At 31.3% G+C, this 23255-nt stretch overlaps 1 protein-coding gene across 1 annotated transcript in view; it reads left to right on the top strand.

The window, feature by feature from the left end:
* The window catches only part of LOC130444436 (homeobox protein Hox-A4-like), a 101509-nt gene extending 88116 nt beyond the window's left edge, over positions 1-13393 (top strand). The window contains exon 2 of the mRNA XM_056779562.1: positions 10312-13393. Coding sequence (XP_056635540.1) covers positions 10312-10691 — 380 coding nt within the window. The 3' untranslated portion in view covers positions 10692-13393. The remainder of the gene's footprint in view (positions 1-10311) is intronic.
* Positions 13394-23255: the final 9862 nt, after the last annotated feature.

The following is a 23255-nucleotide window of genomic DNA, read 5'->3' as shown; positions in this document are numbered from 1 at the left end:
TAAAATCCTTTCCCCACGTCATTGGTATTATGTTAACTTGACTATGATTTTATTTTATTCTGTTCAATTGTTTTGGTTCTGCTTCACCACTCCTGAAACATCCAACGCGAAGATAATTAAAGACATTTTGTCGTCGGCGTTCTTTGATCTTTTTAAATTTTGATTTTTACGCGTGTAGACGCCGCGCGATCATGTTCTTGGTAAACGGTAATAACAAAAGTTTTAGTTTATGATTAAGCATAACATCATAAGAATTTTGTATAGGAAATTGATTATTTTTCTTTTAAGGAGAATAAAATCCGAAAAGGATTGAAAATAGCGTCAAAAATTAGAGATAAGAATGAAAAAAGTACGTGATTTGATAAATTGCTTTGGACAAAGGGATTTGTATAGAAGGATCTTGTCATACGGTGATTAACATTTTGGATTTCGATATTAATCTTAATATATCTAGTATTAATTGTATAACCATGAGCACAATAAAAAGAGAATCAACGAATTCAATCCCATCACTTATAATTCCATAACTTGCATGTAATCTGAAGTACTCAACTCAAACTTTGTTTGACGTGTTAATGCTATGCCTATGTTGAACTTGGTATTGAATAAAAGCAATGTTCTATATAAACAATACAATCTAATATATTCCATGTATTTTATCTAAAGTTCTGGGAATATGATTAGAAAGTTTTTCTACATACTTATACCCAATAATTCAACTTTTCTTTAGATAAATCAGAAATATGACGATTTTCTATCAAATATTTTCTACGTCATCACAATCCTAACCATTTAATACAATTTGAACTGTGAAATACAAGGTAGTTAAGTTTTTGTTAACGTATTATGTTCATTTCAATTGATTTTTTTATTTTACATCCTGAGGTAATGCTAATTAATATAGTTGATGGGATGATTTTTGAATCTTTAGAAACCAAAATGTGTTTAGTCACTCTTCACTGTTCATTATCCCGAAACCAATATTGGGATTGAGCTCTTGCCGATATAGTGCAACAAATGTATTGTTCCAAACTATGAAAGCTCCCTAGTGAGAATACAATGCATTTAAAGTCACCAAGCTCAAAAAACATAAAAATTTAGGAACATTTCTTCAATCTATGGATGCTCATTTGAAGACCAGAAAGTGTGAATTCTCCTCCACATCTTTTGACCCACGTTTGTTAGTTTATCTATATTTAAATATACTGGTTTTCAAGAGATGTAGCTTGTTAATTATAACGCAGGTTCTGTGAATGATACTACTGCTGATACTAAGTAATTGTATTACCTATTCTATTAAAGAGCACACTGTTCATTACTACCAACAATCACTATAACACTGTCTAGCGCGTGTTTTGATACCCAAGTTACCGTCTTCAGAGACCGAAGGTAAACTGAAACTAAACAGTGATCAGTGATGACAGTGGTTATCAGATTGCGCGATATGTGGTGTATGAGCCACAAACGATTCCAGATATTCCAACTCAACTAATGTGGAGTAAAATAATAAAAACATTACCAAAATGTTATGTCTTTACCACTACCTAATATTTGTTGATTTATTCTTAAATGTAACACCCTATTAGTATAGTGTAGAACATCATGTGTGTTTGTAAAGGTGATTTCTTGAACTACAATGTTTTGGAATTAATTTATAAGTGTATAACTGGAGTTGTAAGATTTGGACAAGTAGATTACGATAACTTATCACTAAAATTGATTTAACCATATGTAATTTTGAAATAACATATGTTTAGTGTCAACGTGTTAAAATATGTATTAGGAAAATTAATAAAATCAAATATTTTTTATCTCTGCAAATTATTTGATTGTTTGATTAACAGTCAAATACTTTCTCGTCACAAATTGAAGCCTGATCTATGGTAATGACTTGGATCGCGGTAGAGATCCTGAACATGTTCTTTCATCAGATTCATGCGTAGTTTGAAATTGTACGTTTACAGTTCTAATAAAATACGTACACTATTCAAATTGCCGAGTTCATGGAGCATAGAACTCTAATTCCGAACGACTTCTGAATACATCCAATGTATCCATGGACCTGGGTAAGGATTTTGTGTTTTTCTACGTACTTGTTACGATTCAGTTCTAAAGAAATAACAATACAGCCTGGATTATATACCACTATGTAAAGATCAAAGCAAACTATTCATAATATGACACCAAATATTACAGAAAGCTCAGATCTGCCTCAGAACATACTCTGAACAAATCATGCGCGTTTGAATCGTTCAGAAAATGTACAGAATTTATTCGGAATGTGTTTAAATAGCCTACCTCAAACAAAGCTAATATCTTTTCTATTAGGTAATTAGACATTCATATAACAAGCATTTCAATTTGATAACTTCTCATTATTTCGAGAACAACAAGCCTATTTTACAATATACAACAACGGAGGTTTTCTTTTAAGGCTGCTTTTGAGTTTTGAGATATGGCAGTATTGATGTGAGTATGTCGAATCTGACATTGTAATCATAAAATTTGACATTTTTAATGGTGACTGTATTCAGAACTTGTTATGATACGAGTGCTTGAGTTGTTTACACATACTTCAAACATTCATTTTGGTCCAAAAATGGAATTAAATCGCGAACATTTGCGATCATTTTCTACTTTCGACGTGGATTAAACCAACAGTTTGCCGATCAGCGAGCAGCTTATCCTTTTGGTGACGAAGTACCATCTGGAGCCTCGGTGTTTTTCTGCTACAAAAGTTCGCGCAGGAAGCACTCAAAGCAAATGGTCGGAATAACTGTACATATTGCTGTTTCCTTAGAACAACCTAAAACGGTAAATTCTGAATGGTACGCCAGCATTTGCTTCCCAAAATTGTTCGAAAAAATTAATGACACCAATCACAGAAGACAAATCATTCCTTACCATGACAATGCGAGTTCTCACACCTCACAAAAAAGCTTCGATGATTAGAATATAGAGCCAACAATAAAACTATTTGAATAAACATAACAATGTCAGAAGGGGCTGCATTCTATGGATAGTTTGAATACTTGAAAAAATAATCTTGGTCAAAAAACGTACGTAGATGAAACTAACAGTAGTGTGCCGATGATCTCGCTTCGACTTTGTATGGACCACCACCTCGATCCACCGTGTTTAGCTGGTTTTCCGAATTCAATCCTGGGCCCACTTCGCTACGGGATAAATTTCGTGAAGATCTCAAAATCGGCTGTTGTGCCAGAAAACATCAATACTGTGCGTTTTTCATCTATCTTAAAACTTGAGTAGTAACCATTGTATATGTGTTAGTCCTTAGGCTAATCGTATCTCCAGGTATTTCGCACCCTCTACTTGTGTGAGCTGGCAGTTTTCAGTGTAAATGTAGGGCGTTCTTAAAAAAATATAAACAATCGTTTTTGAGGAATAAAATTCACACATTTCAATACCGTGACAATAATTTCTAAAAAAGGAATAACGCTACTACTGCTAAATATTTGACTAATATTAATCAATACAAAATGGATAATAAACAGAAATATTTTTGAAAAATAGCAAAAATGTACAACCCCTCAAGATGTCATTTGTGTAGTTTTAATATAAGTACCTTCCATTTCTAAATCGCTTTCACAGTTGTAATCAAATCATCGGAATAGTTTAGCATCATCATCATCATCACCGAACTACGACTTTCACACGGTCGGCGATACCTTGAATTAATTGTTTTACTAATTGAATATTAATCCAAGTGTCAAAAAAGAATACCTACCTGCTGAGAGCGGCTTCCTCTAATAAAAGAGAGTGGTTGATTCCCTTTTGTATAGTGATAGCAGATACTTTTAATAGAAATAAAATGCGCGTGTCTTTATAATTTTACACGTTTCGTACAAATTTAAACGGTGGAATACGATAATTAATTATAGGGAGCCTGATAAAACTTGGAAATAAGTCAAAAAATGATTTTTTTGTGTTTGAAGGAATAATACATTCGAGTGTATGACGACCGCGGCTGTTATGAAACTGCGTATTCTGGATGTCTAGTTTACGACTATTGGCGATGGAATGTGACGAATAACATGAACCATTCTAGTCTCCAAGGCATCAATCGTTCGCTAATCGGCACAAACGAAATCACCAGTTCGTGCTTCATACATATTCTTCATTAATCATTCTTCTCCCAATATGGCCAAACTTTCTCAGTTATCCTCCTTCTATTTTTTTTGAGGTAGATTCAAATTCAAATTTTTTATAGTGTTATTCCTTATTTTCTCGAATCTTAACTTAATATATTTTTTCCTCATAAATCTCATTTCTATTCTTTGTATTTTACTTTACTTACTTTCTCTGTGAGTGCTCATGTCTCAAATCCTAATGTTAATATGGGTGTGGTTACTTTTTTATGTATTTATGTTTTTAATTATTTGGTATAACGTTTTTGGCTATAAACTGTATCTTAATGGCATTAAATAATCTTACAGCTGTTCCACTTCTCTCGGTTACCTCTTGTTCCAATATTGTGTTAGTGTCATGTCAAGCTTTTGACCTGCTCTATATTTGATTCTTCCTATTCTATCTTATGTGTCTTCTTCTTTCGGCTTAGTATCATCGACTTAGTTTTGTGTTCGTTTATTTTCATATTCATTATCTGAAGTAGACTGTCATTGTATATTTTTTAGTTTAAGTTCAAGATTTTCTCATCTTCTGCCATTATTACCATGTCATCTGTGTATGGTATCTCATTTATTCTAATATCTTCTATTTACCAACTTCGGATTTTCTACTGTTTGGTTTATCTTTTTATTATTTTTATGCCTTCATTCAACATGGAATAATATTGGGTATAGTATACATCCTTGCTTTAAAATTTTCATTAACAAATATCGTTTTCATCCTAAATTGTATGTCTAGTTCCTCATTTTTATGAATATAAATTATTCATATATATATTTTGTTATTTTGTAAATCTTCAAATGCTGTTTCAGTTGCTAATTGTGTTTTGCTAATATTGCGATGTTTGTCCAATATCAACATCACAATTATTAGGTACCCGTATAATATATCTGTTTTTAATTTGATTATCGGACATCTTTGTGAGCTGAACTAAGTTTTTTAAATACAAGATGATATATTATTGCAGATCTTGAACTTATCAATTTATATACAGCTTCTTTATTTCGACCTTGTGCTTTGATGAAGCACAATCATCTATGTAGCAAGAAAAAGGAAGGTTCATAAATGTTCTGTTCACTATACATTCTTGTAGCACAGCTTTCAGTTTGTTAATAAATTTTAATCTCAAAATGAAAGTATGTTAAAATGTTTGATCTACAGCTTGTATTATACCTTGGGGTACATATATGTGCTTTCAAATCTAATTCTATCCTTTCTTCAATATATCTTTCAAATTGTAATTGAAATATTTATATATAAAGGTAATATATCATCAAATAAAAGAGGTAAATGTGTAATACACAATCAAATATTTTCAATTCTTCTCTGACTTCATATGTATTTTTGAATCATTGTTTCGGATATATTACTAGCAGTTTTAACAGTTCAAACAAAATTAAGTCAATGCCAAAAGAAAGTATACGACGTGAACTTGACGAAACACCTCGCGAATGAACAGTAACGATTTGGCAGGATGTCAGCTCAATAATTAAAAGCAAAGAGAGCGTATCCCCCTTTGAAAATTGTTGTTTATCCGTAACAAAATCCAACATTCTCAACCTCAACTTTACATGATACTTATTAAAATTAACTAAGTCCTAACTCGAAAATAAAATGAAAACGTAACAAATATGTAGTAACTAATATTGGAGTAGATTGTAGAAAATAATAGTAGTCCAGGCAGTAGTGGATTATCATATTAGAATTTGAATTTATTACGAAACTCATTATATATATTCTTGGTTGAATCGGTCATTTCAAAAACAACTAAAGTCAAAAAATCAAATTTTCAGTAGAGACAAAAAGATAAATAAAAAAAATTAGTCACACTGTTTTCTTGGGAATGCAAAAATATGAATGTGTATTTTTATGAAAATTTGTGGAGGTTTTGTTTCGGCTTTGGGCGCTCGCGATGAGAAGTAAGTAATTTTACAAGTAGACTACAGAGCCTCCTGTTTTCTATAATGTCAAAAACTGAATAAATTGTTCACACTACCACTACACCAACATTCACAATTACACTGTCTGACGCGCGTTTCGATAATTAAGTTATCGTCTTCAGAGACTGTTTGTTCTTCTATCAAGTTTTTTGTTGTACTACATTACTACAATATTTGATCTTTTATTTTTTAATCCTATTTTCTTCACAATGATTCTTTGGAATTTATTCTGCTTTGCCTTGTCGTTTTTCTGTAGCCTGAATATTGTCTTCGCCTCTCCTACATTTTGATTTTTCAATAAATTTATTTTTGTTTTGACGAACTGTACTATAACTGGGTAATCCAAAAATAAACACAATAAAATTTGAAAAGAAAAAATCACTTCTGCGCTACAGGCTCTATCATGTAAATTTTGATGTTGATACTAATAGAGTGCAAAGCGTCGAAACGATGTTATTTTTAACGATCCCAGTCTCTTTGATTTAGCCTATTAAATACAAGTTAACAGTTGACAGAACTATTTAAAACAACATACATTCACATTTCTGCTTCTCGTCTTGATACATTTACTACCTCCGACACCAGGAGTTTAAAAGGAAACCGCTGTGGTTAAATCGTTCATATCATCAACAATAAATCATAATTTCTACGAATAACAACTTAATAATAAAAAATTGGAGTTAGTAAAATTCACTAGTATTCTGCTGAATAATATGAAATGAAAATGTACGACGCGGCGTTTCATTACTTGAAAAATAACTCATGAAAAGAAATTGATGAATACAGGCTTATATAATTAAGTAACAATATATAAGAGGGATTTTTTCTTTCAATACGTTAATAAGTTAAATAAGCTGAACTCTCAGAGTAAAATAAATCCTTAACATATGAAATAGTATCAAAGTGTAGAAAGCTCGATATCAAGCCTCAATAGTATGTATTTTCGCAAAAAATGTTTATTTCACGTGGATATAATGGTACTTTTTTAATTATTATAGTTAAAGTGAGCTTAACTGATCAAAATAGAGTATTAGAAGCAAAATCAACATCCATTCTAAGTAAGTGTTCAAGATTAAAGAGCATTTGAGGTGTTAAACTACCTTAAATTTGAATCAGAACTGATTACGAGATGGTGGATGGATTCACTCACAAAAGAACAAAATTTCTCCTACAGTCTATCAATTTATAAACCCTAATGGTAACGTGTTTGACGAGATACGTCTAATGGAGATAACAATTAAAGTAGAAAGACTAATTCCAAAAAATATTTTACAGAAATTTGAAAAAATTAATGCGCTTATAGTAGTGGAGAGGTATATTGAATACAGCAGAAGTCTTGCAAATAACGAATCAAGACATGAAAACAGATATGATACTATCAATATTATCAATTTTATGAATAAATTTTAGAAAGAAAACTAACAGCTTAATAATAAAAATCAGAACCAAAGAAAAAAGAATCCGCAGAACAAAACAAACAAAAATTTTGGAAGCAGATGAATCTAATGAAAATATTATCATGACATTACTTCGTTGTGATGAATAAATAAGATAATATTTAGGAAAAAGATCAAGAAATCACCAATTTTAAAAAATAAAACTTAATTAACACATCAAGAAATTTCAGAAAACATGCATTGAATTAAAGAAAATGTGATAAAAATACTTTTAAAAATGGTTTATTTAAAGAAAAATTCAAAATTCTTGAAATAATGTGAGCACACGTTTTCAAACTGTATAATATTTATTTTTTGGATGTTTCAGAAAATTCTAGACTAGAAATTTTTGTACAATTTCCTAAACCTACCTTAAATGTATTACAAAAATTAACATTCTAATTAACAAATTCGCTATATTACACTAAAAACCTAATAAGTGATACTAATTATGTCTTACTAATGTAAAAAATAAAAAAAAACATTGATGTCAATGTAGATGTTCAAAATGCTGGCCGCAAACGTCTTGGCAAAATGCTAATCTGTTATATCAGATCAGATCAGATCAGGAGATCGTGATGGCCATTCTATAGCTCCACTCGTCTCATCCACTGATTTGGAAAAATTTAGTTCAGGTACTGCCAGATACTGATTTGGTACAGAGGCAGTGTTTAATCTTGTCATCAATCATCAGTGAAAAAGGGACCTACGAATTTTTTCCAGCTATTCCTTCCCAAACATTAACTTTTCAGGATATTGCGTATGCTCTTCTCTCATCCAGTGATGATTATCATTAGATTATTAACGCTAATTTTGACAATTAACAAAAACAAAACCTATTCCAATTTGAGCGCATCGTTATTCAAACTTTCCATTATTGGTTCACAAAAATAGATTTTCTTATCGAAAGTAGGGCTGCTTTTTAACCAGAATCATGTGACCTTTCTTAATGAAACTCAAGCATCATATCGATACTTTTTTTAACTGTCTTACATGATCAAGTTCGTCACAAAACTACTTTTCTATTTTTCTAATTGTACTTTGGGATATAGGTAGCAAATTTGGAAATTCTTCATAAAATAAGCGACCAATATCCATTTGTGTCCATGTGTTATCCCCATAACCATTGTTAAAGAAATGCAGAAAAATATACATTGAATTATAAAAACATTTGAGAAAGAAAGGAAGAAAACAAGAACTCTTAAAAATTGTTCACGTACAAAATAATTCGAAATTCGTCAATGAAAAAGGTTGAAGACCTAAATAAATTCGGCAAAATTTAAAATACTTTACATTCCAATGTGAATTTGAATTGATAGTTTTTTTTCATAAATTAAAATTTGTATAGTAGAAAAAAACCTATTACTAATTTAGATATTACAAAGTCATTTCAACTATTATAAAAAAAATAATGTTATTCCTAATTTTTTCTGTTATAACTGTGACAAATTATTGAAATGCAATTTATAACCACGTATTTTTCATATTTAACTGAGATTTTTCTCTACAGCTGATGTAATTTATAAAGCAGATCTACCCCTATGTCGTGAAACAAATTATTGACATAATACGTATTAATGGTGCTGAATTATCCCATTGGGGTGAGTTCGTGGAATTTATTCAATATACAAGAGTTAATCTATTGAAATAATTGTTTGATATACATGACAAACATTATTATATTTTTTATGGGCAATAAAGATTGTTCATTAGTACGAGTACCTATTTATATTTTTGGTATGTAGTATCCAAAATATTAATGTGTGAAATAACGATTGTCTATTTTTGGTTTTGTTATTAAAACTATGAAGTCGTAACGAGTCGGAATATGCGCAGAAAGCTCTTACCAAAGGAAATCTAACCTCAGAAAAACTATTAATAAAAGAGTTTTGAAACTTTAAATACTAAATTTTTTCCATTCACGAACAATTATATATATATATATATATATATATATATATATATATATATATATATATATATATTGTTCAGTTGGAATTTGTATTTTTATTTTAGCCAGTGACCTCAGTAGTACCCACATTTATTAAATTACAAAACGTGCTTGAATCCAATGGAAAACACTCGATGAATTAAGGTTTACCATTCGATTCAATTTGCTAGATTATAAAGTTTGATTCAATCAAAATTTCATTTATACACTAAAAAATTGAGCAATTTTACTGAAACAAACATTATCAACACCAATTGGATTCAATCGAAATTCTGTTATAATCTATCACCTTAAATTATGTTTCTTAAACTGATTTGAGGACTTTTTAAAAACTACTACCAGGATTCAGGCAGATCAGCTGATTGCAGATCATAGCCTAAAACGAGATTTATACACAATTTCCGTACGCTCAATTTTTGGTGGAAATTTCAAATTTAATTTTCTCATGATATTTATTCAGTCCTTCCATTATAGACCTATTTTTTCTTCCTTCTCTCACTACTTCCACTACATTTTTATTCATTGCTATTGTCGCTATATCGTTGTAGTTTTTTACGTCTTCTTTTGCTTGTTTTATTTTGTTACATAATAAATATAATTTTTCTGTCACCATATTGCGTTCCTACTCTAGCATTTGAGTGTTTCGTGATAATTTTTATTAGTTTAATCACCATATAAATAGTTATTATATAAATTTCCCTCTTCATTTGGGCTTATCAACACATTTAGCTACGCCCAGGCAAGCTGCATTTATATTCTATCTATATTTTTCTTTTTTATACATAATAAAGTTGAGCGAAAATATTCAGATGTAACTTTTTTGTTTTTGTTCCAGATGGCCAGAATCATCTTAACCTCTTCAACAATCGACAGCAACCAAAGAAAAAACGAAAATCACGCACGGCATTCACCAACCACCAAATATTTGAATTAGAGAAACGGTTTCTTTACCAAAAATACCTCAGTCCCGCCGATCGTGATGAGATAGCATCTAGTTTGGGATTAACGAACGCTCAAGTGATCACGTGGTTCCAAAACCGCCGAGCGAAGTTGAAGAGAGACATGGAAGAACTAAAAAAAGACGTTGAAAGTGCGAAAATTTTGAGTGCCCATAAGAGTTTTTTAGAGAACGCTGCGGATTTAGGAATTTTAAAAAAGAAAACTGTCATCAGTGAGGACGACTGTCCAAAAAACTTAGTCATATCCGAAAAGTAATAGTGATAATATTGAGTTATGTGCTAGGGAAAATAATTTAATAAACTTTTCGAAATATGTATTAAGATGGAGACATGAGTTCAACATTTTTGTGAGAAATCTAAAATCTACAGATACAAATTTTGAAATAGATATAAACAAATGAGAATATATCTCAAAAACAAAAGCATCCAAAGTATAAACAAAAAGTACACTCATACTTCACTACTTCTACTTTTCTAATAGTCACAGTTAGTCTGTTTGTTTGTTTCGATAACCAAGTTATCGTCCTCAGTCCCTAAGCTTACCAGTTTACTTTCAATCTCTGAATACTACCTATATGTGATTGTAGATGTAAAAATCCATTTTTTTTAATGACTTATCTAGAAATCATTAGAAAATATAATGAAAATGAAGAAATTAGTTGATTTAAAAACAAATTATCAAATGGCGCTACATGATCACTTTTGACCATTTTTTACAAAATAAAATAATTGTTCCATTCTTTGAGATATTGCCATTCGAAAAGTGTTGAAATATTTGTAAATCATAGAAGACGGTCTGTTAAAACCGTATTTTATCAGTTTCTTGTTCTCAGATTCAATAAACATTCTATTACCAGATATATCTCTAACCTTAATTGGATCTGTATAAAGTGCTTTTCAAAAGTTCCTTCTTTGCCTCGTATCTCTAAAACGGTTAAATATAAACTAGTGAAATTTGGAAACTGGACGTTAGCGTCTCAATGACACAATATTATCAGTGACCATAGTAGTTTCCATAGATATAATCAGTGGAGAATAATTATTTCAATTAATGTCCAAGAATTGGTATCTACCTATAATAGCTCCATTTATATCCGGTAACACATCTAATATTTCAAATAGCTATACATTCAACAACAACCCGTTTTTCCAAAATATTGTCAGCTGCATGGGTGTAAACATTTATTTAAGATACTCCATACAAAAAGGTGTGTAGTCTCACTGTATAATAATAGTTCTACGTTATCGAATTATCGGATTGTATTGTATTTTTCAATATTTTCAGACACATCTCACTCTTAACTTTGTATAAAAAAATACTCCCAAGAAACAGTTTTCTAAAATAATCGCGTATAATTCACTTTTGTGGGCCACTGTGTATATGCTAAAATTCATCAAGGTATAACATATTTTTGTCACCAAAACAAATTGTTTTGACATAGTTTGGATGTTGATTTATTTTAATGACCAAAATTGATCAACTGTTTTTAATTTATATTGATTAAAACCACTGGTAAATGAAATTTTGGTTCAAAAAGAAATATTCACTACCGATGCTATCAAATTAATTTTTTTATAAAAAATAAATCGTCGTCTACCAGTTCAATCGTTAATACTAGCAGTTTTTTCAAATACATCATCTACTCGTATGTCAACAACTGCAACTATTATGTCAATAATCATTATTATTACTCCAGCTTACGACCTCTAGTATCCAAATAATGAACTCCACGAAGGACTACTAGTTACTCCTGGATGTAAACAAAAAAACTCTGCATCCAATCAATACAATTTATTGTTTCCTTATACCTCGATCTAAAGCACACAAAGATACTGCTTGTGACATGTGTAAAACTCATGAAAATTACATATTTAATAAATGTATCATTTAGAAAAATGATCCCAACGGACGAATCTGCAGGGAAGATAATGAGAAATTTCAATAATGAACTTTCGACCGGATATAAAAAAAATAGTATACTAACACCACTTGAGTAGAAGTTTGACACTGCGGGCACTGCAGAAATCTCAAACTTCCTGCAACAGTAGTGTAATATACTATATCTAATCCATTTAAATTTGTTGCATCTAACCCAAAATTTGTTTTCATTATCGATGTATTGAAGTCTATACCACCTCTGTTGATTAATTCTTATATTTTTTGTTACAGAAAGTCTCCCTTAATCCCTCACATTTAACTCGTGAATCTTGTGGTAGCACATCTGCAGCTTTGAAGATTTTATTTATTTTTATTTTCAAAAACAAAACTTCTCCAGTCTATTATACTGTCAACTATGCTACAGCTGACTGTACGTGTAACTATTCTTTATTCATTATTGTCCCTTGTATATACATTTCTACTTACTTATTACTTTCATCAATATTTTCTTCTAGTTCTGCTTGTTCTAGTTTTTCGTTGTTCTTTGTTGATACATACGAATTTTGGTTTACTCATATTTATATCTAGTTTCCATTTCTCATAAACTTTCACTAGGAATCTGATTCGAACTATTTTGATAAAAATGAGGTGGCCATTGGACGTGTACAAGAATGTTTATTATTATGGAGTAGTTTGTGTTTTTTTTCATTTTTCACTATTTTCTCGCTAGTATAGTGAGTTTTGGAAACTTATCTGTGAGGAATTACGATATTGAGCAAATAATATGCAATTTTGGCCATTAAAAATCTCTATACTTTATCTCTATTGAGATTAAATATAACAAACAACAAAAAATTTAGTTAAATCGTTCTGTAAAAGTTTTGTAAATAGTGTAAATAAACCAATGTAAATTATGTATAGATGTGTAAATTATAACTCATAGTGATAATTATTTATTATTGTTCGTCTTATGGACGGGTATTTGCAATATTTTATAATGTATGTTCATGAAAAGCTTCTGTACTTAAAAGTGTTTACCGTCGTTGTGAATAAATTCAAATAAAACAGATATTTGAAAACTCGTTTTATTGTTCATTTGAATGAATTTTTTTCCTTATCACTCCTACTGACAATGATTCTTCTATATATCATATACTGAATATATTCAAATGGTGTTTAAGCATAGATAAACGGGAAAAACATGAAGAACTTCAAATCAAGAGAATTAAGCTTCGTTTATGCAGCCAAAATTAGAACTAAATTAAAATTAGCACTATATTAAACTTTCTTTGTGTTTTTTTTTGGTTTATGCAGTAAATTAAGGATAATTATAAATGATTGACACTGCCTATCTGTGTTTCATCGTTTAAAGAGCATTGCTGACTTTCTAATTTTCTGATATCAGTGCGAAAATCGGCGCAATAGTGCGAATATTTTCATAACTAGAAAAAACATGTATACAAAACAATACCACCAAGGCAGCGTGACCTGACTTATTCTGTGCTCGTAACTTCACAAAATTAAGAATTAAACCAAGAAGTTAAAAGATGGCAAACTCTTAGCTCAATTTTAAATCAAATTTACTATTAATTTTCTGCATGAACTACAAGTACCATTCCAGTGTCTTTCAACTAGTAATTTAATTTGTTAGCTTAATGTGTAATTTTTAATTTTCGTTTCATACACCAAGCTTTACATCACATAGTAAGATAAACGAACGTCGTTTTTCCTGATTTAAGTGTCGGGTGCTCTACAAATTTGTAAGGTGAACCGAGGGGATTATAAATCCAACAATTATGCAAATAATTTGTACGGTATGCGCGACAATTTAGATTATTGAGTTTGGGCCATTGTTACACGCATGTCTACTTTCATATATCACAATAGCAGTGTTAAGGGCACTGTACTTAGTTTTGGTTTGTCAATTTTTTTTATTAAACTACCATAGTAATAGATCAGGTAAGTTTGTTAACTTTGCTCATATTTCGTAAAATGACGTTCGATTGTTATTGTTTTTAACAATACGTATTATTACAGTTAAGACGTTTTAACATAGCAATCATAATAAAGTTACAGTTCATCAGAACTAGATGTAAAAAGCATCTATTTTCTCACTCTTCAAGTTGTTATTTGAACTTTTTTAAACTCTTCCTCAGTGATCTTCCAGCGAGATAGATTGTAGCTCGTTGATTTAATTCTCCACATCATTGGCATATAAGGACGGAATTAAATTGAAAAAGAATGTCTTTCTCAGAATTGCTACCACTATTTTCCTCATCATTTTTCGAAATATATTTCAAGGTAAAAACGGAGATTTTTTTGACCCCGATGCATACAATCAGATATATTACAATACAATATACACAATAATTTGAAAATTTTATGAAATACATTGTTGACAAACTGATCAAACAAATTCACACAATTTCAAAATTTCTTAAGCACGTTTGGCAAATATTTTGACCACTTCTAATGTATAGTGCAAAGAACATTATTATGTGATGTTAAAATTGGGAAAAAGTTTTTGTAATTGAGCATTATTTTCATTCCTACAAAAATTTTTAACCACGTCTTAAGTTAGTAACAGAAAAATATCATTAACAATTTCAAACAGAGGCAGCAGCCAACGAAGTTATAATTTATATTGTTGAGAATTATAACTTTTTTGCAGTATATCGAGCCTGTAGGCTAGAAACTGTGAAACATACGAAAACCATGACCCATGGCTAATCTGATATTGCAATAATCAAATCGAAATTTTTATATATTATATATTATAATATAATATATATTATTGAAGTTTAATATCAGTAATTAGTCGAATCGGCATTTATCCACAAACGTAGGTGGTTTCCCTTTTCGAATTCAAGTTGGGCACCGTGTACAGGATCCACATTTTTTGAATAATGTGTGGATGTCACACTTTCTTAAACTATATATCAACTTGCTTCCTTGGTTTCGATAAGCCGGTCGTTATTATCTAGAAATTGATGATATGGTGCAGCGTGCAGCGTGAGCTCGTGATGTGATTCATCCGTAATGTATTAAGTGTTATACTGGTGAACCTGTCATTATTACCTGATAACGTTATATAAACATAGCAGTGATACAAATTTTCCGCAATCTCAAGGTTTTGACATGCCATTCATAATCGGATGCAAAGCCAGTGATTTGAACGAGACAGAGAGACTAGCCTTTCCAAAAATGTCATTCTGGATATTCTCTTGCAAAATTTTTTAAATGGTATCTAGATCGTAAATTTTTATCGCGTTATGCTCCTTAGTAACCGTTTTCGGTCGTACATCATTATATCGTAATCGTACCTGGTCGTACATCATTATAAAACGACTTGTGACCCCGTTGAAACTCGTTAAACCAATTCTTGACGTTCAAAGTTGAAAAAGGAAAGTCACCATATACAGCATCCAAACGCTTTTGATGTCGCTGCCTGATGACAAAACTACCGAGTCCAAGTCTCCTGAAATTCTGGCAGCTGTACTCCATAATATTAAATTGCTAAATTGCTAAATTAAATTGGGTGGTGAGACTAAGTACTTACCGAACCTACCCTCGTATGACGCCCTCAAATATTTATTACATTAGAGTAATACAAATGAAATACTCAATATGAAAGCCTGCAAGTATTCAATGTGAGTACCATTCATCGCACGTCCACACAATATGAGAGTTAATCCCAAACGTTGATTAGTGGATCCCGAGTTGTAGTTATAGCAGCTGCTTCAATCTCAAATTCGGGAGAGCTAGTTAGTGATGAAGACACACAAAATCCTTTATCAACCCATAAAGGTATATTTCACACTTTAGATCGGGTGACTACTGTGGCCATGGAAAACAAGCTATACCATTGGCCTCTTGCAACCATTTAATATTGTTGGACAATACGTAAAATGTCTATATTTGTTTCATGCAATGTAGAAATTTCTACTTCGAGTAATTTGCTATCTAAAATAACAATTTGTTTAAAATGGATATACTCAATACTAAATAAGTAGATATATGTATACCTAAATTCTAAATAAATTATTGGTTGAACCACATGATTAGGTCCGTCGGGCTAAAATGCGTCTCGTTATTCGTCCTGTGTGTAGTATTTCTAATTTTATAACTATCACGGAAAAAATTTGAAAATATTCGATTAGTAGGATCTATGACGTACCATAGAGCAATGGTGAGGATTCATGGTGTATCTTTTCTGCAACCATTGCAACATTGCAAGGTTTGTGTTACTGGCTTCACCACACAGCTGTATTTCGTGAACCCATATTGGTTTTGATATGGGTAACAGCTTATTTTCTAAACTTAATTGGGAACCAATGGCACTGTTTTAGTTTCAACTTCAATAGTTTCCTTTTCGTTTTTTCGTAAACATGTGGGTTATTCAAGTTCATTTTCCAAGGTATTCAAATTCATTCCTCCGTATGAGGGAGGGATTGTTAAACGAGAGCGTTAGACAAGAAATTTTCTTTAAGGTGAAAGTTACATGTTGCTTCAATTTGTCTAAATGCTGTGTTTGGATATTATTGTAATTAAAGCAGGGCTCTATCACCTGTGAATGCTGCATGGTTGTGTATATCATCTTTGGTAAATTCGCTGTATATATTGAGCAAAGTAAGGCACCAAGAACGCTACATTGTGGAACCCTTGATTTTTGTAGCTATATTCCATTCTATTTTTCACCAGAAAGAATTTGGCCTTTAAGTATGATTTGAATATACTTTAGAAATTGTGTCATGTCAGATGTCAGTTTCTTTGGTTAACATTGCAGGCCTTTTTACCAACCTTGAATGATTCTGTGAACTTGTTCGGTAATTCTATGCTGTTGACGAACATTCTTCTTTTATTGTGTTGAGTTTGTCAATTACTAGCTTGCCGAATACATTTGAGGGAACTGGTAGAAGACTTATGAGTCTATGAGCATAAATTTACATCATTTATTCGTTTCCCTTGTTTCGGTCCAGTGATGTTCAGTTAATGACATATAATGTCAGTGATGATACCATCTACGGATGAGAATGGCACCTGGAGGATTTCGGCTTTGCAAACTGTGAAAACATACTAGATGTGCATAGTCATTGGAGTAATAATTTTAATTGCTCTTTGGTTTGGTTCATAATTTGAAACTGTAAATTTAATGTTCTAAATGTTATGAAGCTTTAAAGCCCCGCTATTCATTATGAAATGTACGTTATAATATTGACCATCGTATAAAAACCATTCTCCGTAGCTAAATATTTTTTTATTTTATGATAAAATAAAATTTCTGTTATTATTATATCCTCTCATATATATTTAAGTACTTCAATGCACGTATTCCATATGGGTGTTACAAAAAATTGAAAGCGTATTTCTAAGCGTTAATATATCTCTACAGATGTTTAACTAGATTTTTGATTGTTATTTCCGTCTGTCGCTTCTTATTAAAGTTGTAAGTACATGAAGACATATTAATTAGTCCCAACAGTTCTTAACATAATTTGCACACGAATATGTTGTTCTAATGAATGCACATCAAATACGGGGGTATCGCTAATTTTAACTATTCAGCGAATGTCATTTTTCAAAATCAATATTGAATTGTGGCTAGATGAGTTTAAAATATCAACGACAAAATGATTATATTATTTTCTATCTCGAATATGTTGATTGAATTATGCAAAAACATTAAATTTTTTCCACTGTGTTTGCTCTACATTTGCTTTATCTTCAATTTTTTATGAAACAAACTCTCTTTGATCTGCTTTTTTTGGAGAAGATAAAACCACAGCCTAGATTATGAGGAGGATGGGAGAAAATGAGACCTTATTACATCTAGAAATTTTCAATAAAGTATGAATTGAAGAAAAGATCATTGAAGATTGGAAAATGAGTTTGATACTACCAGTCCATAAAATTGGAGAGTGCAGAAACTGTAATAATTATTTAGGAATATCATAGTTATGTACATAGCTAAAACAAATAATCGAAAAGAAACTGCGATACGAAGTGGATTTCGGAAAAGTAGAAGCAAACAAGAGCATGTGTTCACTATAAAAGAAATTATATGTAGAAAAATGACAAGATCGAAACCAAATGCATTCCTAGACATGGACAAAGCTTTCGATGAAGTCACAGGAACAAAAATATGTAAAAAAGATATGTTAGCAGCAATTTAATGGACGTCACTCAATTCCAATGCATGGAAACGAGAAACAGAATAATAAGCAGAAACAACATAATAATAAGTGAGAAGTGATAATAAGAACGCGTTTGCAGATGATATAATGATCATAGGAGAAAGTCCTAAGAATCTACGAGAAAAAAAAACATCTGGAATCAAATATTGACAGAAAATGGAATGGAAATGAACAAAAAAAACTCATGGCAGTGGCAAATGTAAAAGAAAAAATAGAGAAACTTATTAAGCAGGTTCCAATTCCTAGTAATTAGGGGAAAAAATAAGAAGACATGATTTTGAATTGAACAATAGAATAGAGAAGACGAACCAGTGCCATTTAAGAAAATTTGAAAAAGAAAAATAGAAAGAAAAATAATAGTAAAATGCCAGGAAAAAGGAAAAATGGAAAACTACGAGTAACATGGGATAACACGCTAGAAAAAATCTTAAAAAGAAAGGAAGGTCATGAGTCGAAGCAAAAATTTGGCGCAATATAGAACGGAATGAAAACTTTTTATCAGAAATTAGCTTATAGAACGATTAACACGCCTACACCCTTTAGAGTGGAAAGAGAATAAACAGATCATTTTTATATCTTTACCAGCTAGATTATGAGAGCTTTCGTTGTGCGATTGTGGATAGATAAAGTTACAATATCAACAACAAAATGATTATATTTTCTTTCTATTTACAACTGCATCACCATTTTTCTATCAATCAAACTCATCGATCAAAAGTATCGTTCATTACACGTCCAGAAATGGATTTTGCCGTGCTTGCATGACTTGCCAAGAATTTGTCACGCGCACATGGAAAAATCTATAATTCCAGACTCCTAATGAACGACTAATTCTAATTTAATTCCAGGCATGCTGCATACTGGTATAATTTTCCGATGAACTTATATACTAATTTTTACCTATTACTATTACCTACAATTTTGTTATTCATTGTGTTTTTCTTCCCTATATTGAAATTTTATTTTATTTGTATCTTTATTTAGTTATTTTTATGTTTGTTTTTTTCGATTTTACAACCTTTGTCTACAAATTGTAACAGTTTTTAACAATAGAGCATTTCTCTTTTTTTCAATTTACTATTTTTGTGTGGGCATGGATAAAACAAATCATTAATCAGGAATAAATTCTAATTGATAGTGAAACATTAAAAACCAAAATAACTCAAGCAGCTCGACCAATTACTATGGAATAGCTCGTACAAGCAGCTTTTGGACAATTCCGAAAACGTATTGCGCAGATTGAGGAGGAGGATTCGTAAAGTCTAACACTTGATCTGAAATAAAAATTGATAATGCTGGGAACTAGTTTCGAAATTTGATATATGGGCTTAGATGGTCATTCTAAATAACTTTTACTCATATTTAACATATAAAAGACACATTACTCTACAGAAAAATAATTTTTTTTGCAAAATTGTCGATTTTTCAAATCTTGAACTTAGTTAGAAATTAGTATTTTGTAGACCAGGTCTTACTGAACACACTGAGAAGCGTGCTTACGAATTAGGCAAAGGGATTCAAAGATGAATAAGGAAGGAAGAGTCCGAATTTTTAAGGCGGTAATAATAGTAGTAGTAACAAATCTTAAGAATTTTACAGATTCAACGACGTCAATGGTGTATTTAATAAAAAAGGCAGTAACGTATTTTTATATGATAAAACTTTGGTTTTAGAGACGTTGAGACAGAGAAGATTAGATAGTGTAATGTTTTGGTTTAAGCCTTGATTCACAGAATGATATCTGTCAAATATGATTCTACTGGAACATAAAGAGTGGTGGCTGTAGAAATTATATATTTTGTATTCATAATAATAATACGACACTACGTCCACGTTAAATATTCTGTCTGACATTTAACGTATGAATTAATTCAACTGGCTATATTTTTGACAACAGCGTTCAAGTAAAATCTCTTTCTCTTTTAAATCCGCTATCAGTTCGGTAGGTGTCTGCGGCCAACAGGAAATTAGAGAGCGGCTCCGAGCTATAATTTTAGAGAAACCCGTGCCCATTTGTCTAGTTATATCGTTACCGGCCTTAATGACAGGATCCTAGCTCCTAATAGCGACGAAACAAATGTACCGATCGAATATGAGACCACCCTTAATTCGCTCTTTTTAAAACAGACATTTTCTTAATATGCATGCCATCACATTAAAAGACATTCGACTGGAATTTCAAGAAAAAAGTGTGGTATTAAGATGAAGACAAGATTATAAAATTATTAGATATTGGTTTAAATAGATTAGTCATTCATACAGGAGTGGAAATGGTAGAATGAATTCTTTTACTCAAAGCAACATGGAATATTAAGAAAATATCTCGGAAATAATTTTCCAAAGTTCCAGTTGCCATTTGAATATTTCAGTCCAATCACTTACCACCCTTGAATGAATGAACTACAGTGTATGTGATTCCATCCAAGACAAATATTTATAATTGGATATTGTTTCCCAAAATGTCCTCCATTAAAATAAATATATTTTTGCGTGCAAATTGTCGAAGCGTATTTTCCATTCCGATTGAGGTACCTCCAAAACGTCCTATCAATTCCACGTTTTGACTGTACAAAAACGTTTTTGTTCGAACTGATGTGTAAGAACTCGCATTGTTGTGGTGGAGAATGATTCGTCTTCTGCGATTGGCTTTCCTGATATTTTCTGGCGAACAAATACAGATATACCCTTCAGAATTGACCGTTCTACGTCGGAATGGTGGCGACATGTCCTGGTATTCCGAAAAACCAGGAGTTTCGAAATACTTCGTGCGCAAACAACTTTTATTGGATTAGGCTCGTCTTGATACATCTCTAATGTCGATTTTTGTTTAGTTTCACAATCTTATAGACGTTTTTTGAAGTATCACGATTAAATTGATTCAGAATTTCTTTGCACCAATCGACACGAGTTTTTTTGAACGATCGTCAAATTATGTGGTGCCCAACCAGCCAAATGTTGAGAATTGAACTAATGCCCACGCATCGATGTATTCTGGAACAACAGCCAATTTTGGACGACTTTCACGAGACTCGAGGTTTCGCTGGTTTCGAGGTAATTATTTTCAACAAAAATCGGATATTGTTCTTCTATTATGACAGACACATGACAATCCAGACATTTTTGTATGTAGTGATAAATATTATATTATATGTATTACTCCATTTCTTTTATAATAAAAATATTATGCAGAACACGTCAAATAATGTCTTTTTAGAGACTTTGGATCACATTAATGCTATTTTCATGAGTATAACAAATTTTTTAAACATAAAACATAGTACATACTACTCTCGATGATCTAGTCTTCATATAACAAAAGATATATTAATAGTTAAAATACCTATGTATTAAACATTACATGTAACCAAAACAGTCAGAGGATTTGAAAAGTGTTTCAATCCATTGTTACTTTGAACTAAAGCTCTTATTAATATCTTAGATTTTCATCTAAACCAACCATCGACGGATCTGTTATCATACTTGTCATTATGGATAGAGTACCTGCCAAGATCATTCAAGAAGTTGAATCAAAACATCTGCCATGTCATTGTTGTCAGATCTTTCCTTTCTCCGGAAAAATAATGAACTATTATTTCAAATAACTCACCACTCAACCAGAAGTACTGATTATTTTTCATCTCTATACCTAAATACCATAATTTCGGAGTTATAACTACATTTACAGTATCTCCACCAAAGTTACAATAAATATTGTACATTTAGATTGCTACGATTGACTAAACTTGTAACTCGTAACAAGGTCTAGTGTTAGTAAGTTAGTAAAAAGTTTAACGAAACTGGTGCAGTAATATATTTATCCAAATCATGGCGCAGAAAACCTACAGCAACTGAAGACAAATCTTTAAATGTTTGTTTCATGTCAGATCCACATTTGTTAAGTAGAAAAATTACGAATTTTAGAAAACATACAGTATAGGCGATTACAGCAGAGGCTCAAAATAATGTCCATTTACCTCAATACAACAACTGACGAAGTTCTAAAAAAAGGAAAGATCTGACAACAATGTAAATACCACCGTATCACAAGACCCTCGTACAGAAAAATTTATAAAAATCATACAAGCCGTTTCCGCAATAATTGAGGCGTTCCATACATAAAACTCAGTCTGTGAATGTGAATAACTTTACATTTCGAGGACCACCGGTAGCTTCCTAACATCGTCCAAGAATTCGAACCGTCTACAGTCCACCAGCCATTATCGGCCGGATCGAACTAACAATTCAGAGTGAACCGTAAATTAGGTATAGCAGTGTTTTGTCAAGGGAACAATTGGTCTCACACCTAGAATACTTTGATCTCCACCGGCACACATATACACATAAATCTAACCACTTGCCTAATGAAAGGTAAGTGACGTCAACGTTGCCGACCGGGACAAGGAGGTTAGGATAGACTTGTTTTATTGGTTTGATTGTTGTGGCGGAGATAAGGGAGTTGGTTGGAAGGAAATCGAACTGAATGATTATTATGAAATACTTTATAAATTTAGAAAAAAAAAAGTGTATAAGTTAGAATAAATACTATTTTATACGGTAACTTGCTAATTTTTTGTATTTTGAATACTTCAAAGTTTTCTTAAACAAATCAGTATACAAGTATTCCGTTACTGCAAAATAAACTATTAACATATATTCATGTAGTACCCTGTATATATTTTAATATGAATATACCTGTCGGAATTTTCAACCATTTAGAGTGCAGTCAATTTGGTTACGGTTTGTGCTA

Source organism: Diorhabda sublineata, chromosome 1 (assembly GCF_026230105.1).
Source record: "Diorhabda sublineata isolate icDioSubl1.1 chromosome 1, icDioSubl1.1, whole genome shotgun sequence".
Lineage (NCBI taxonomy): Eukaryota > Metazoa > Arthropoda > Insecta > Coleoptera > Chrysomelidae > Diorhabda > Diorhabda sublineata.
Note: the sequence above shows the minus strand (reverse complement) of the source record. Positions and strands in the feature narration are given on the sequence as shown.